Source organism: Squalius cephalus, assembly GCF_949319135.1.
Source record: "Squalius cephalus genome assembly, chromosome: 1".
NCBI lineage: Eukaryota > Metazoa > Chordata > Actinopteri > Cypriniformes > Leuciscidae > Squalius > Squalius cephalus.
The window spans coordinates 65,466,055-65,482,208 of NC_137122.1; the positions used below are offsets into that span (position 1 = coordinate 65,466,055).

The window sequence follows — 16,154 nt, forward strand, 5'->3', positions numbered from 1 at the left end:
TTTGATTCTTGTATGTGAATGTGACTGACCTCAATCTCTCCAGTTTACAGTGTGAATCCTTCAGTACGGCACATAAGTGCTTCACTCCAGAGTCTCCTAGTGTATTCCCGCTCAGCTCCAGCTCTCTCAGGTGTGACGGGTTTGATTTCAGAGCTGAAGTCAGGATGAGACTCTGTTTCTCTGTAATACTGCAATCACTCAGACTGAAGACAGAAAGAGAAAATGACTCAGATCTATGATGATCAACTAACGTGTTCATCTTCATTCCAGCAGACTTTTGCTGACAAATAAACAGGGATAACAAGGTAAAGGTAACATGGAGAAAGACTACACATTGTTCATTTAAATATACTACCAACATTGTAACAATACAAAGGTTGAAAGCGTTGATCTATTTATGTTAGTTTACACATTCATTTCATTTAATCTTTAAGGTTCTTTCATGTCAATGTCACCCTTGGTTTGCTCACTGGGTCAAATGTGTTTATGTCGGTTGTTTTCAGACACATTGTCTACTTGCTAAAACTTTACAGTAAGGTTTCATTTGTTAACATTAACTACATTAGTTAACATGAACCAATGATGGACAATACTATACAGCATTTAATAACCTTAAGTTTCAACATTTACTAATACATTTTTAAATCCAAAAGTTTTCTGTTAACATTAGTAAATCCCCTGTGAACTAACATGAACAAAGAATAACTGTATAAACTAACATGATCAGATTAAGGAATAAAAGTATTTCCTTAAGCAGAAGACAATCAAACAAGTTTTGTAAAAGGTAGTTCATCTGCTGTAGTGCTGCACCGTGAGGCAGTGTCAGTGTATTTTATGGATGGCTCAGCTAAACAGGCCAATAAGAGACTATTAACTACTATTATTGCTTTTAATTATACTAATGTCTAATTAAAATGTCTACAAATGTATAAAACTGATCAGAGATCAGGTAAAACCCACAGACACTTGTTCAATCTCAGTGAATCTGCATGATTCATGGGTTCACAGAGATCATCGCCCCCCAGTGGTGACCATTGACATTTTTAAACATTTTTAAACAGTTATGACGTAACGAAGCCTCGTTTACTGAAATCATGTGACTTTGGCAGTTTGATACACACTCCGAACCACTGATCCGAAACAAAAGATTCGTAAAGGTTTCACAGCTTCATGAAGCGTGTTTCGAAAGCGCCCATCACTAGCGTTCAGTCAACTTACCTTCAGTGGATCTTATTACAGGCAGATACTGATCACAGACTTTTAAAATGCACTTATTCGGTTTTTACAAGTTACAGTATATGTTGCACCAAAATTAAATATTTGTGAAATACAAAGATTAAATTGAAAGCAGTTATGAATAGTTCTGATCCTGATGTCTGAAAAAAAACATTGTTCTGCCTCTACAGAAACTGATATAATTATTGACCCATGATCAAACTGTCTGTCTTAATCAAATATTTAAAGCTTGATATCACCTTTTTAATTTTGTGTTATTAACCTGTAAACCTTTGCCAGTGCGCCGGCACACTGAAGCGTTTTTTTTTTTTTTTTTTATAGTTCAAAGTTACTATCAGATTTAATGTTATTACCTTGACAAACTATACATCATTAAAAATATATAAGACTCAAGTTTCAGTATTTGACCACTATTGTATTCTGAGAAACTTATAGTGACAGTTATGTCTTAATTTGTGTCAGGAGTTATGAAATGAAAAAATGCGTTGTAGGATTGAGTGCGAACCAAAGCACAAATGAATCTTCAGGGTGATTTGTTCAAACATAATTCCACACAGAACCCAACATTCCAGACCCTAAATCACCAATCCAGAGCCATAAAAGAAGGCTCCAGCCAGTCTACCTAAGAACTTTTATGAGCCCAACTAAAGGAAGAACTTGTCAATGTGAGATAGCTTGGAAAAGAATCATTGGCTCAGAGATGGCACAGCTCAGTGCCCGATCAAGATAACAGCAGAAGCTGCTCGAGCCCACAACATTCCTGACCCCCTCCTCCTTAAGGACCTCTGAATGACCAAACCAGAGTTATCTTCTCTTCAAACCAGAGAACTGAGATTTTACCTATAACTATACATAAAATCATTCAAGAACAATTTTCAACGGACTTATAATCAAACATCATGCAACTACATGATTCTATTTTGTGTCTACAATATATGGGTATCTAATATGCTTAGATGCCATATAATTCATGTAATTGTTATAACTATTAGGTGTGTGAATGAAAGTGTGTCGTGCTTCCTGTCAGCATGATCGTATGTTCTTAATTCAAAAGATGGCTTGATTGAAATCTGTGTAAAATGTTTCGTATTCTTATAATAGTAATAATGGCTAAACTGTGGCCTCTGTCCTCTCTGCTAGAACTTAGAGAGTAAGGAGAGCACAGATAAGCTTGATTTATGATAAGAAGTGAAGAGAACGCCACCTCCTAAATAAAGACAGTGTCTAATTGGTCAGAACTGATCCAGGAGGCCGGACAAACATGTGAGTTTAAAATCTTAGACCCGAACAAAGTTTAGAAGAGTTCTCAACAAGGTTAGAAAAGTGCGCGAAGGGAGAAGAGACCAGACAGAATTAGTAACCATGTAAACGCGCAGACGAAAGAACCCAAATCAAGATCAGAAGAACATGGGTTAAACAACTTCATTCAAGCCATCATCTACTCTCGTCTCAATTTCCTTTCTTTTCTTAGTTTTCTTTCTTTTCCGTTGTGAGCCTCGGTTCTAAGTTAAGTTTTGCGGCAAAGTTTCATTCCACGATTCGACAAAACCAGCTTCAGACAAAGACTCTCAATCCATCCGCCAGCACACCACGTGATTGGCCGCCCCAGACCCAGGCACGAGGAGACCAGCCAACGAACTCTGGAAACCCCTGTTACGCCGACAAAGGGAATCCCCAAAGCAAAGACAAGCAAGTACTGCCTCCAGACTTTTAAGCTGAACTGGTGTATTGATATAAATGTAATAACCTGTCTAAGAAACGATAGAAGGGTTAAATTAATGCTTGATGGTTCGTTCCAGGTCATGTCTTATAAGTGCATATAGAAACTTGGGATTTCATCATCTTACTCTTAAACTCACTCTTAAAACTTCATCTTTCCTCACTCTTTTTCTTTCTGCAACTCGTATGAATGTGTGTGCGTGTGTTTGTGTTAGACATTAGTTTTATGTGTTAGAATAATCAATAAAGTCTTGTTTGTATTTTAAAGAGAAGTATTACTTGTGTTATGTGCTTACGAATTTAATGTCTTAAACTTCTGATCTAAGTTACCTTGCTAACTATAGTGTTTCACTATAGTTCGGGTATTTATATCCGTTGCAGAGTTGATAGTTACAGCCAGTTCAAATGAACCGCGAAGGAGTCATTTGCTCGGTTGTAATAAGTGACTCTTTCGAATTCCCTATAAATTAATGAATAATTCCTTTGAGCGACATTGACGAATCACTACAAATACAAATATCTTACAACGTCGATACCTTTAATATTAATTATGAGCATCAGCCGCTCCCATTCAGAAAAAAACTCCTGTGCTGTCGTCATGACAACTCTTGACAAAACAACGTCCCTCAGGGCTTTTAGCTCAAAAATGTGCAGATTTGGAGAAATATTGATAGATTCTCATTATCATAGATTTCTATAGACAGGAATAATATTTATTGAATTTATACCCAAATGCGTCGATGTAATCATTATGAGCGCTGGATACTCTGATGTACTGTGTTTTCAATCCATACCAGCAGCCTGAGGGCGCCCTATGCACATTTAAGCTGCGTCCAAAATCGAATACTTCCCTACTATATAGTATGCGGAAAACAGTAGGCGAGCAGAGTAGTATGTCCGAAATCATAGAATTCGAAAAACAGTAGGCGAAAAGTACCCGGATGACCTACTACTTCCGGCGAGATTCTGAAGTGCGCATATGATGGCCACCTTACTATCCCATGATGCCACGGGAGAGGAGTTGTCATCGTTATATTCGAAAATGGCAGAAAATGGAAACGTGGCTGTTTTCAAGTGTAAATACTTTACAAAACACTTCTTGTTTCTTTGTGGTTAAATTGTATTTGTTTAACATCATATAAGTAAACGACTGACTTGTTAAAAGTTTAAATAATGTAAATTGAGGGTACAATTTTGTGAATTGGCTGCAAAATTGACAATTTTATCATTATTATTACCGAACAGAACGAGCTAATGTTACGGTAGACGTATTCTCTGTTCCTTTTAGTCTCGTGTTTATGTTGTTGTGTGAGCGCGTGTGTAGTGGGTGTGAGTGTATGACATCACCTGATCCGCTCCAGCTGATCATCATCACTTCACCAGCTGCAAGCAATTCACCCTTCTATAAATACTCACAGTTGTTGTATCATCTTTGTCAGATCGTTTGTTGATGTCCTCCGTGTTGGTGTTCCGGTGTCCTGTTCCTGCCTCGTGTTCCTGCCTCGTGTCCTGTTCCAGTTTCGTCGTGGATTCTCTGTCTTCTCACCGTCACCGTCACCGTCACAGCACGTCTTCACGGATCCTGACCATCTAGTCCCTGCGTCACCCACCATCCACCTGCTTGTACTGTTGACTTGTGACCTAATAAATATTCTTGCACTTGCTTCCTGTCTCATCGAGTGATTATGACAGAACGATCTGACCGCGGAATGGAAGCAGCGAGCGCGTCTTCTGGATCAATTGAAGAGTTCATTCATCACAGTATCCGTAGAATGGATTCACAGCAACAAGAGATCGGCGACACGGGTCGCGCAGTACAAGCCCTGGTGACGCAGGTGTCCGAGCTCACCCAGCAGATCCATCGCCTACAGATTCCCGCTGCGCCGCCCACACCAGCCGTTCCTCCTGCAACACCAGCGAGACCCTCCCAGTCTGAGCCGCGTCTACCCACACCAGAGCCTTATTCAGGTGAACCAGCTTTTTGTAGAGCATTCTTGACGCGTTGTTCAATGCACTTTGCTCTTCAACCACAGACTTTCAGCACAGAACAGACCAAAGTGGCGTATGTTCTTACGTTATTGACTGGGAGGGCAGCACTCTGGGGAACGGCGGTGTGGGAGAACCAACATCCATGCTGCACCTCGTTCCAGACCCTCTCCGCCGAGATGAGGAAGGTCTTTGACCGAGCGCTTTCGGGGAGAGAGGCTGCCAGATCATTGGCGGATCTTCGACAAGGTGAAAGATCAGTTTCAGACTTTTCTATCGAATTCCGGACCCTGGCGGCGGAGTGTGGCTGGAACGAGGAGGCGCAGTGGGATATGTTCCTGCATGGGTTGGCTGACCACGTCCAGAAGGAGATCTACGCCTTGGATCTACCTACCACACTGAACGGGTTGATCGATTTAGCTCTGCGGGTGGACGCTCGGCTATCCAGGGTCGAACGCCGAGTCCCGTCCACCCGTACCTTCGGAGGGGTCGACGGTTCAAGATCCAACGGCAGGGACGTGGTCAGCCCCGTCTACGATCCCGAGCCCATGCAGGTGGGTCGAGCTCGGCTTTCCCGGGAGGAGAGGGAGAGGCGGAGGTCCCAGGGCCTTTGCCTATATTGTGGGGGAGCGGGACATTTTTCATATAACTGCCCGGTAAAAGGCCAAGCCCGATAGTAAACTTGAGGCTACTATCGGGTGGGATCTCCGCCAGGAAGACCTCATCAGCTGTTACATCTACCTCCACGCTCCTCCCGGTAAGACTAAGATGGTCAGTCCACCAGCACGACTGTCGAGCACTTCTGGATTCTGGGGCTGAGGGTAATTTTATGGACCACTCATTCGCACTACAGTTACAGATTCCCCTCAAACCCCTCACTAACAGAATCGCAGTTCACGCTCTTAATGGACAGACACTTCCCACTATTTCACTATCCACTGAAGAATTAACCCTCATCACTTCTGGCAACCACTCTGAGACTATTTCATTCTATATCATGGATTCACCCCTGGCACCCGTCGTCCTCGGACATCCCTGGCTTATCCAACACAACCCTCGAGTGGACTGGCATCACAAGGTCGTGCTGGAGTGGAGCAAGGAATGTCATAAGTCTTGTCTCGTGTCTGCTTGTTCGTCTGTGCCTGTTTCTGTTTTTCAGGAGGAAACAGGGGATTTGTCTAACGTGCCCGCGGAGTATCTGGACCTGAAGGAAGTGTTCAGTAAGTCTCGTGCTGCTTCTCTTCCTCCGCATCGTCCCTATGACTGTGCAATAGATCTACTGCCAGGTAAGTCTCCGCCTAAGGGCAAGTTATATTCGCTCTCTATTCCGGAGAGGGAGGCTATGGAGAAATACATTTCTGATTCTCTAGCAACCAAGTTCATTCGCCCTTCCTCTTCTCCAGCGGGGGCGGGGTTCTTTTTTGTGGGGAAGAAGGACGGTTCTCTGCGACCTTGTATTGATTACCGGGGGTTGAATAACATCACGGTAAAGAATACTTATCCTTTGCCGTTGATGTCTTCAGCCTTCGAGAGGTTGCAGGGAGCGTCCATCTTCACTAAATTGGACTTGCGTAACGCTTATCATTTGGTTCGCATTAGGGAGGGGGATGAGTGGAAAACTGCCTTTAACACCCCTAGGGGGCACTTTGAATATTTGGTCATGCCCTTCGGGCTGTCCAACTCCCCGGCAGTTTTCCAAGCACTGGTCAATGATGTGTTGCGAGATATGATCGATCAGTTCATATATGTCTACCTGGACGACATATTGATTTTTTCTTCTTCTCTCCAGGAACATGTGCAACACGTCAGACGAGTGCTTCTGAGGTTGCTAGAGAATGGGCTTTTTGTCAAGGCGGAGAAATGCGAATTCCATGCACAGTCAGTTCCTTTCCTTGGGTACATCGTGTCGTCTGAGGGGATGCGGATGGACCCTGAGAAGATCAAGGCTGTGGTAGATTGGCCAAGCCCGGATTCTCGCAAGGCCCTGCAGAGGTTCCTGGGGTTCGCCAACTTCTATCGGCGTTTTATTCGCAATTTCAGCCAACTAGTCGCACCTCTGACTGCCTTGACCTCCCCCAGAACGACGTTCAGGTGGTCTAACACAGCCGAGGCTGTGTTTACCAAACTGAAAGGCCGCTTTGTTTCAGCCCCTATCCTTGTCGCCCCTGATCCATCACGTCAGTTCGTGGTGGAGGTCGACGCGTCAGAGGTGGGAGTAGGTGCAGTGTTGTCCCAACGCTCCCCTGTAGATGACAAGGTGCATCCATGCGCGTTTTTTTCTCATCGGTTGTCCCCTGCAGAACGTAATTACGACATTGGCAACAGGGAGTTGTTGGCAGTTAAGCTAGCGTTGGAGGAATGGCGCCACTGGTTAGAAGGGTCAGGGGTACCTTTTATCGTCTGGACTGATCACAAGAATTTAGAGTATATCCGCACTGCTAAAAGACTGAACTCCAGGCAGGCTCGGTGGGCACTCTTTTTCGGTCGTTTCGAGTTTTCTATTTCGTACCGCCCGGGTTCTAAGAACATCAAACCCGACTCTTTATCTCGCATATTTGATTTTTCCGCACGCCCGACTACTCCCGAGTGTATTTTGCCCGAAACTCTAGTCGTTTCCACACTCTCATGGGAGATCGAATCGAGGGTCCAGAAGGCCTTAGAAGGGGTAACGCCTCCGCCCGGTGGTCCACCGAGTCGCTTATTCGTGCCGGAGGGATTACGGTCCGACGTTATCCAGTGGGGTCATGGTTCCAACGTGGCTTGTCATCCAGGAGTTAATCGCACTAGTTTTTTAGTCAAGCAACGATTCTGGTGGCCACATATGGCTCGTGACATTCACGATTTTGTCTTGGCTTGCTCGGTTTGTGCCACTGGTAAGACTTCCAATCGACCTCCTGATGGGTTACTTCAACCGCTGTCGGTTCCTTCGAGACCCTGGTCCCATATCGCTCTAGATTTCATTACCGCCCTCCCACCCTCTCAAGGGAACACGGTCGTTTTGACTGTGGTGGACCGGTTCTCAAAGGCAGCCCATTTTGTCCCCTTACCCAAATTACCCTCAGCTAAGGAGACAGCGGTAGCCGTCGTAGACCACGTCTTTCGCTTACATGGCCTCCCGATTGACGTGGTCTCTGACAGGGGACCCCAGTTTGTGTCCAAATTTTGGCGAGAGTTTTGTAGATTACTGGGGGCGACTGTTAGTCTGTCCTCAGGGTTTCATCCCCAGAGCAATGGCCAGACCGAGAGAGCCAACCAAGATTTGGAGAGGGTGTTGCGATGTTTGGTGTCCAAGAATCCTTCCTCATGGAGCCAGCAACTCTCTATGGTGGAGTACGCTCACAACACGTTGCCAGTGTCGGCCACGGGCCTTTCTCCATTTGAGTGTAGTGTAGGTTACCAGCCACCTATTTTTCCCAGTCTGGAATCCGAGGTTGCGGTTCCCTCCGCTCACGCCTTTGTTCAGAGGTGTCATCGTACTTGGACGAGAGCCCGTGAGACTCTACTCCAAGTGGGAGCGCGCACCAAGGCCAAGGCCGATCGCCACAGGTCAAAGCCTCCCGTATACGTCGTGGGTCAAAAAGTGTGGCTTTCTACTAAGAACATTCCTTTGCGCACCGTCTCTAATAAGCTTGCACCCAAATTTATTGGCCCGTTTACTGTCACCAAAATCATTAGTCCGGTGGCAGTCCGCCTCAAATTGCCTCCCGCGTACAGGAGGATCCATCCCGCCTTCCATGTGTCTAAAATCAAACCAGTGTTTCATTCTCACATTAATCCGCCTGTCCCGGTTCCTCCTCCACCGCGACTCGTAGATGGGGAGACCACTTATTCGGTTAATCGTATTCTGGACTCTAGGCGGAGGGGACGCGGATTTCAGTACTTGGTGGACTGGGAAGGTTACGGTCCGGAGGAGAGAAGTTGGGTACCTGCTAGAGACATCCTGGATCACTCCCTTATCGATGATTACAATCGACAGGTAGGGGGGCCTGGGAACGCCAGGAGGCGTTCTTAGGGGGAGGGGTACTGTTACGGTAGACGTATTCTCTGTTCCTTTTAGTCTCGTGTTTATGTTGTTGTGTGAGCGCGTGTGTAGTGGGTGTGAGTGTATGACATCACCTGATCCGCTCCAGCTGATCATCATCACTTCACCAGCTGCAAGCAATTCACCCTTCTATAAATACTCACAGTTGTTGTATCATCTTTGTCAGATCGTTTGTTGATGTCCTCCGTGTTGGTGTTCCGGTGTCCTGTTCCTGCCTCGTGTTCCTGCCTCGTGTCCTGTTCCAGTTTCGTCGTGGATTCTCTGTCTTCTCACCGTCACCGTCACCGTCACAGCACGTCTTCACGGATCCTGACCATCTAGTCCCTGCGTCACCCACCATCCACCTGCTTGTACTGTTGACTTGTGACCTAATAAATATTCTTGCACTTGCTTCCTGTCTCATCGAGTGATTATGACAGCTAATGCCTGTCAGCTAGTTAACACTGTTTTATTTAAACAACGGTGTTGTTTCTCAGTTAAATGATAGTTACAAAACTTTTATTTTTTATTTTACAGCGATATTATTTCTCCTTTACCAGTGTTGATATGTAATATGTGTTGGCTACGTAGCAAGCTACTATTATCAAGTGTACCTCAACTTGTCCATGTAACGTTAATATTAATATAATAATATAGATTGACCATGGTTCATCACTAATGTTCAATTCTGTGTTGATTTTGCAGGGGGCTGATGAACACACCTGTGTTCTTGTAGAGTGGAGAGTGGCTAATGAAAAAGAGGAAAGAAAAGAAAGAGCGACGAGAGCATGAGGAGAGACGAGAACAGGAGGCCAGAGAGAGGAAAGATTCCTTCAGCTTTTAGAAATAATTGCTAAAAAAATAATAATAATAATAAAGAAAACAAATGTTACACACTCTCTTTCCATTTATTTGTTAGTAAGTTCATTTTGTCATGCTGTTTTAGCAAGTTTTATTACAAAACACTTCATTCCCAGGGATTTACAGTAGTTAGACTGTCAGTTGTAAAGTGTTTAATATGTGGAATTGAGTAATTAATATTTTTAAAGTGTGTTGTGTGTGCACTTATTTTGTGGCAGATTCCAGATGGTTTTTGAAACTAGCAAATTGCAGGTATATCTGAAAAATATGAGTGCCGCACTATAGAGAAATACCCACACACTCCAGACACCTTTAAAATGTATTTGCTTTATTTTCGTATGTTATTTAACTTTTAAATGGATACAGAATACAAAGCTTAAAACAAAATCACAAAACTTTGGCACAAAGTAGTATAATAGAGCTTAAAGCACCACCAAAAGCAAAAGTTTTAAAACGTCGTCTTGAGGGAAGAAAATGAACGTCAGCAGCTTCAGTAAGGGAACCTTCACAGGTTTCTAAAAGATCTAAAGGGACTTTCTTACTAACAATCTCATTTGTAGGGCATCACTTTAAAATAATTCAAAATCTGTTTCTTTAAAAGCATGTACAAGATAGTAATTTTTGGATTTCCACTTGAATTTTTCCTACCCAAATTTAAAGTAAATAATTTGTAAAAAATTAAGCTCAAATATGTGATATGTAGCTAGAACACCTGCACCTCGATGTACTTTTTTTCCACCCATGGTCGCAATCAGTGACTGGATGGTGTAGGATTGAGTGCGAATCAAACACAAATGAATCTTCAGGGTGATTTGTTCAAACATAATTCCACACAGAACTCAACATTCCAGAACCCAAATCACCAATCCAGAGCCATAAAATCAGGCTCCAGCTAGTCTACGCTAACCAACGAAAACCCCCAACTAAGAGCTTTTATGAGCCCAGCTAAAGGAAGAACTTGTCAATGTGAGATGGCTAGGAAAAGAATGATTGGTTCAGAGATGACAACTCAGTGCCCAATAAAGATAACAGCAGAAGCTGCTGGAGCCCACAACATTCCAGACCCCCTCCCCCGTCGGGACCTCTGAACGAACAAACAGAGTTCTTTTCTCTCTAAACCAGAAAACTGAGATTCTTCCTACAGTATACATAAAACTCATTCAAGAACAATTTTCAATGGACTTATAAACATCATACATCATTCTAGGTGTTTCTACGATATATGTGTCCATTTAATATGCTTTAATCCCATATAATTCATGTAATTGTATAACTATTAGGTGTGTGAATGAAAGTGTGTTGTGTTTCATATCAGTATGATCGTATGCTCGTGATTCAAAAGATGGCTTGATTGAAATCGTATTCTTATAATAGTAATGATGTCTAAACTGTGGCCTCTGCACTCTCTGCTAGAGCTTGGAAAGTAAGGAGATCCCAGATAATGCATGATTTACGATGAGACAAACAAAGCCAGTGTCTAATTGGTCCGATCTCTTCAGGAGGGGGGGGGCAAACTTTGAGTTTAAAATCTTAGACACGAAACAAAGCTCTCTCTGCTCTCTCTGTCCTCGCTCTCTCAGACAAGTAACCATGTAAACGTGCAGACGAAACCAAATCAAGATCAGAAGAACATAAGTTAAACAACTTCATTCAAGCCATCATCTACTCTCCTCTCAATTTCCTTTCTTTTCTTAGTTTCCTTTCTTTTCCGTTGTGAGCCTCGGTTCTGAGTTAAGTTTTGCGGCAAAGTTTCGTTCCACGATTCGACAAAACCAGCTTCAGACAAAGACTCTCAATTCATCCGCCAGCACACCACGTGATTGGCCGCCCCAGACCCAGGCACGAGGAGACCAGCCAACGAACGAACTCGGGAAACCCCTGTTACGCCGACCAAAGGAATTCCCAAAAGGAACGCAAAACGAGCAAGTACTGCCTCCATACTGTAAGCTGAACTACTGGTGTATTGATATAAATGTATTAACCTGTCTAAATAACGATAGAAGGGTTAAATTAATGCTTGATGGTTCGTTCCAGGTCATGTCTTATAAGTGCATATAGAAACTTGGGATTTCATCATCTCACTCTTAAACTCACTCTTAAAACTCAATCTTTCCTCACTCTTTTTCTTTCTGCAACGCATGAATGTGTGTGCGTGTGTTTGTGTTAGACATTAGTTTTATGTGTTAGAATAATCAATAAAGTCTTGTTTGTATTTTAAAGAGAAGTATTACTTGTGTTATGTGCTTACGAATTTAATGTCTTAAACTTCTGATCTAAGTTACCTTGCTAACTATATAGTGTTTCACTATAGTTCGGATATTTATATCCGTTGCAGAGTTGATAGTTACAGCCAGTTCAAATGAACCGCGAAGGAGTTATTTGCTCGGTTGTAATAAGTGACTCTTTCTAATTCCCTATAAATTAATTAATAATTCCTTTGAGCTAAATTGACGAATCACTACAAATTACAAATATCTTACAATGGACTACCGTGAAAGTCGGAGGTCGGGGCGGAGGTCAGCTCCATCTTTAAAATATAGATGAAGAATTGGCGCAGTAGGTTGTAGGGCTCACAATCTGTAACGTGTTTATAGTTTTTTTGTTTTCTGTGTTGGCTTATTTATAAATATAATATGTATGTATGTATTATATGTATATGATCCATTTCTTATATGTGTGTGTGTGTGTGTGTGTGTGTGTGTGTGTGTGTATGTGTGTATATATATATATATATATATACACACACACACACATGAATACTTAAGATGTAAAAGCCTCTAAGTGCCATCTGAAATTTTCTTCTAGTTTGATCATTTTTATCAAGCTTGTATGTTTATGTTCAGTTATTTCACTTTAATGGCAATGAAAAGGACCTATTAATTGTCATTAAAGTGAAATTACTGAACCTAAATATACAGGCTTGATAAAAATGCTCATTTTAGAAGAATTGTTTTTCTTTTACATCTGAAGTCTTCATGTATACACATGTAAATGAATGTGTGTGTATTGTATCTGACCTCAGTGTGTTACCCTACATATATATATATATATATATATATATATACACACACACACACTGTTTGTGATATTGCCATCCATGAATGAATCAACAGAGATACACACACACATACTATTGATTCATTCATGTTTATTCATTGATGGTAATATCACAAGCAAATACATCACATTTTCCTTACCAAAAATCAACATCTGTCATTGTTCACCGGTTTATGTGTGTGTGTGTTTTGTTTTTTTTTTGTTTTTTTTTTAGGTAAAATGTATTGGCTAAATGATATTTAACTTATTTGAGAAATTACACCAAAGCTCTCGACAAAGGCGTGATCTGCGAGCAGCTGACCGACGACTCTGAATTGTGAGCACGAACGACGTAAAAACGCAGACGAAAGCGGAAAGAAGAACTAAAAACATTGCTCTAAGTTGGTGCAGTTAGTGGAATGGGCTCTTTAAATTTTCACGCTGATGTGACCGCGCATGTTACGTGACAATACCAACCGTAATACCAGTACGTCCGGACTCCATTCATACTACCCGTATTCATACTATATAGAGCGTACTTTTTTAACGGTCGCGAAGTACGTTCTAATTTAAATGTAGTACCTACTCCCATAGTACACGATTTCAGACGCAGCTTTAGTCCATATAGGGAACACATGAAAAAGTGCCATAATCATGTGACATTCTGGGGATTTTACAAAAGTGGGGTTGCAGCTTAATAGTTTAATTGACTGTTTAATTTTATTACTTTAAATTGTTCTGGCTCTGTGTGAGGGAAGAAATGCTTAAAAGTAATATAATAAATAAATGAGCAATACTCACGTCAGTGTGTTGAGTTGACAGTGTTTATCCTGCAGTAGAGCAGCAATCTGATTCACTCGTGTGTCTCCTAGTTCATGTTCACTCAGATTCAGCTCTCTCTGGAGTAACGGGTTTATACCCACAACTCTATTCACATACTGACAGGCTTCCTCTGCAGCAGGACTCACAAACCTGCAGAAGAGGCAATTCAGGTATCAACTAAATGTCCACCGCATTACAAAAAATGATTGATACAATAAAAAACGTAATTATTGTTTTAAAGACAAGCTTAAGTTAGTTATTTAGATATTAAATTTTTCTTTAAACATTTAAATACACAAATAAATATATATTTAAAAGAAACTAGAGCAACACTCTGTCCTAAAGCAAACATAAGCATAAGAACAGAAAGGTTTCACAGAGCAGAAGGGCAAAAGCTCACTAGATCATGATTTTCAGTATGAATACAGTGTGAAATTAAGATCTTTCTGTCTTTAAAGCAGGAGGAGTGAGAAACGTCAGCACAGAGAAAACTGGCTTGTGAAACTGCATGTTTGTGAACATCTGGAGACTCATAGACCTGGTGCAGAGAGATGCAGTGAATCTGGGCTTGATGGAAAACTATTATTGTTAATTATCAAGGTATACTCCTGAATGTCAGCACACATATACTGACCCATAATGTCTATTTGACCTGTAGCTCATATCACAACTAAACTGTGTTGACGGTTATCATCATCATGACAGAACCTGCAGCATCTGATCTGATCTTGATCATTTTGATGCAACAAATTGTACAGCTTATTATATAACTAAAATAATATATTAGTTATGAATATTTAGCCTGCATATAGCTAATTTAGTTAATTATTTGATCCCGTCTCACCTCAGTGTCTTCAGTTGACAGTCTGGATCCTGCAGTAAATCATTGAGCTGCTTCACTCCTGATTGTCCAGGATCATTTCCTGTGAGATCCAGCTCTATCAGGTGTGAAGGGTTTGATCTCAGAGCTGAAGCCAGAGCTTTATAACCTTCTTCTGTCACACTGCAGTTAGAGAGTCTAGAACAGAGAGGAAAACATTCAGCTGATTAATCAGTTAAACCTGAACAATATAAATCCTTAAACTGAATTTAATTTTATTCTTCATACAAATGTATTGAAAGTAGGGCTGAACGATTAATTGCATTTGCGATAATATCGCGATTTGATGAAATGCGATTTTTTTAATCGCAAAGCCGCGATTACACTCTGGTCACGTGACACGCGAGAGTAAACCAGTCTTGCAGATGAAGCATCAACTTGTCACGCTGCGCATAGGCCTGGCATAGGTAGGCTACAGGAAATAACAGTTTGTTTAATTTATGTGATATTGTGTTATAGATTCTCTCCAACGATTCTGTATTGATTAAGATAATTTCAGATTTATGTCTGAGCTTAGTTCTCAACACAGATACGTGATGACGCTACGTGTGCTTTATAAACAACCGTATTCTGCTTGCTTCTAATTCCTTTGTCTCACACACACACACACGACACCACTCGAACCTTCCAAAAAATAATCTTTCATAAAGTTCGGAAAAGTTGAAGCGAATTACAAGAACATTCGCGTGCTTCATTGCACATGATATGAGATACGCGCGGTCTGCTTGATGTTACTTTTGTAGTGCGCAGTCTCGCCCGCCGGTATTTTGCTTACAAATGCTCTACGAAGGCATCATATGTCTTTTGGAATGCAGTTGGCTTATATATTACAAATATGAAAATCACAGACAGAAGCTGCTTTCAATTTCAAATACTCACGCGCGCTTTGCGAAGAGCGTTTGAGCATGCGGCTGTGAGCGACTCCGTCTACGTGGTTAAATGTAATTGCATCTCAAAATGCTTTTATGACGCAAAATTAATGTGACACAGTCAGTTATATCTTAAGTTATTAAACAGATAAACCACATCTTATAATTTCAAAAGAGATGAAAACGTTCAGACAGCCGACTCTTAAATACTGAAAGCACTTTGTTTATTGCTTGTAATATTTTTTTCCCCTCTTTGTTATTTGTTTTGAAGCTATATTAGTTAAAATTATTAACATTTAATTGTATTAATTTAGTTTTTTAATGTGTAATTGTTTATAAAAGTAGGCCTACTTATAATTACATATGTAATTAAATATTTTAAGTTTTATTAATAAGATTAATTAATAAGAAAAAAATTAGATCGGCTTATGAGGGGCCTAAAGATTCCCTTCCCTATTTTACAATGATTTATTGCTTGTTTTTGTTGAATAATAAAAAAGATAAAGATTTTTTTATACCGTGTATTCTCTGTGTAAATTCATGCATCGAACCATGACGCCCGTACCGATTCGGTTCAATACGAATACATGTACCGTTCCACCCATAATATATATATATATATATATATATATATATATATATATATATATATATATATATATATATATATATGCTTTTTATATATATATATATATATATATATACACCCTTTTTTGAATATGTT

At 41.1% G+C, this 16,154-nt stretch overlaps 1 protein-coding gene across 2 annotated transcripts in view; it reads right to left on the reverse strand.

Annotated features, from left to right (window-relative positions):
- LOC307159639 (NACHT, LRR and PYD domains-containing protein 3-like) overlaps positions 1-16,154 on the reverse strand; it is a 63,588-nt gene that overhangs the window by 12,152 nt on the left and 35,282 nt on the right. For both annotated transcript variants that reach the window (XM_079873114.1, XM_079873113.1), the window contains 3 exons: positions 14,526-14,699; positions 13,661-13,831; positions 30-203 (listed from right to left, as the gene is read on the reverse strand). In XM_079873114.1, coding sequence (XP_079729240.1) covers positions 30-203; positions 13,661-13,831; positions 14,526-14,699 — 519 coding nt within the window. The remainder of the gene's footprint in view (positions 1-29; positions 204-13,660; positions 13,832-14,525; positions 14,700-16,154) is intronic.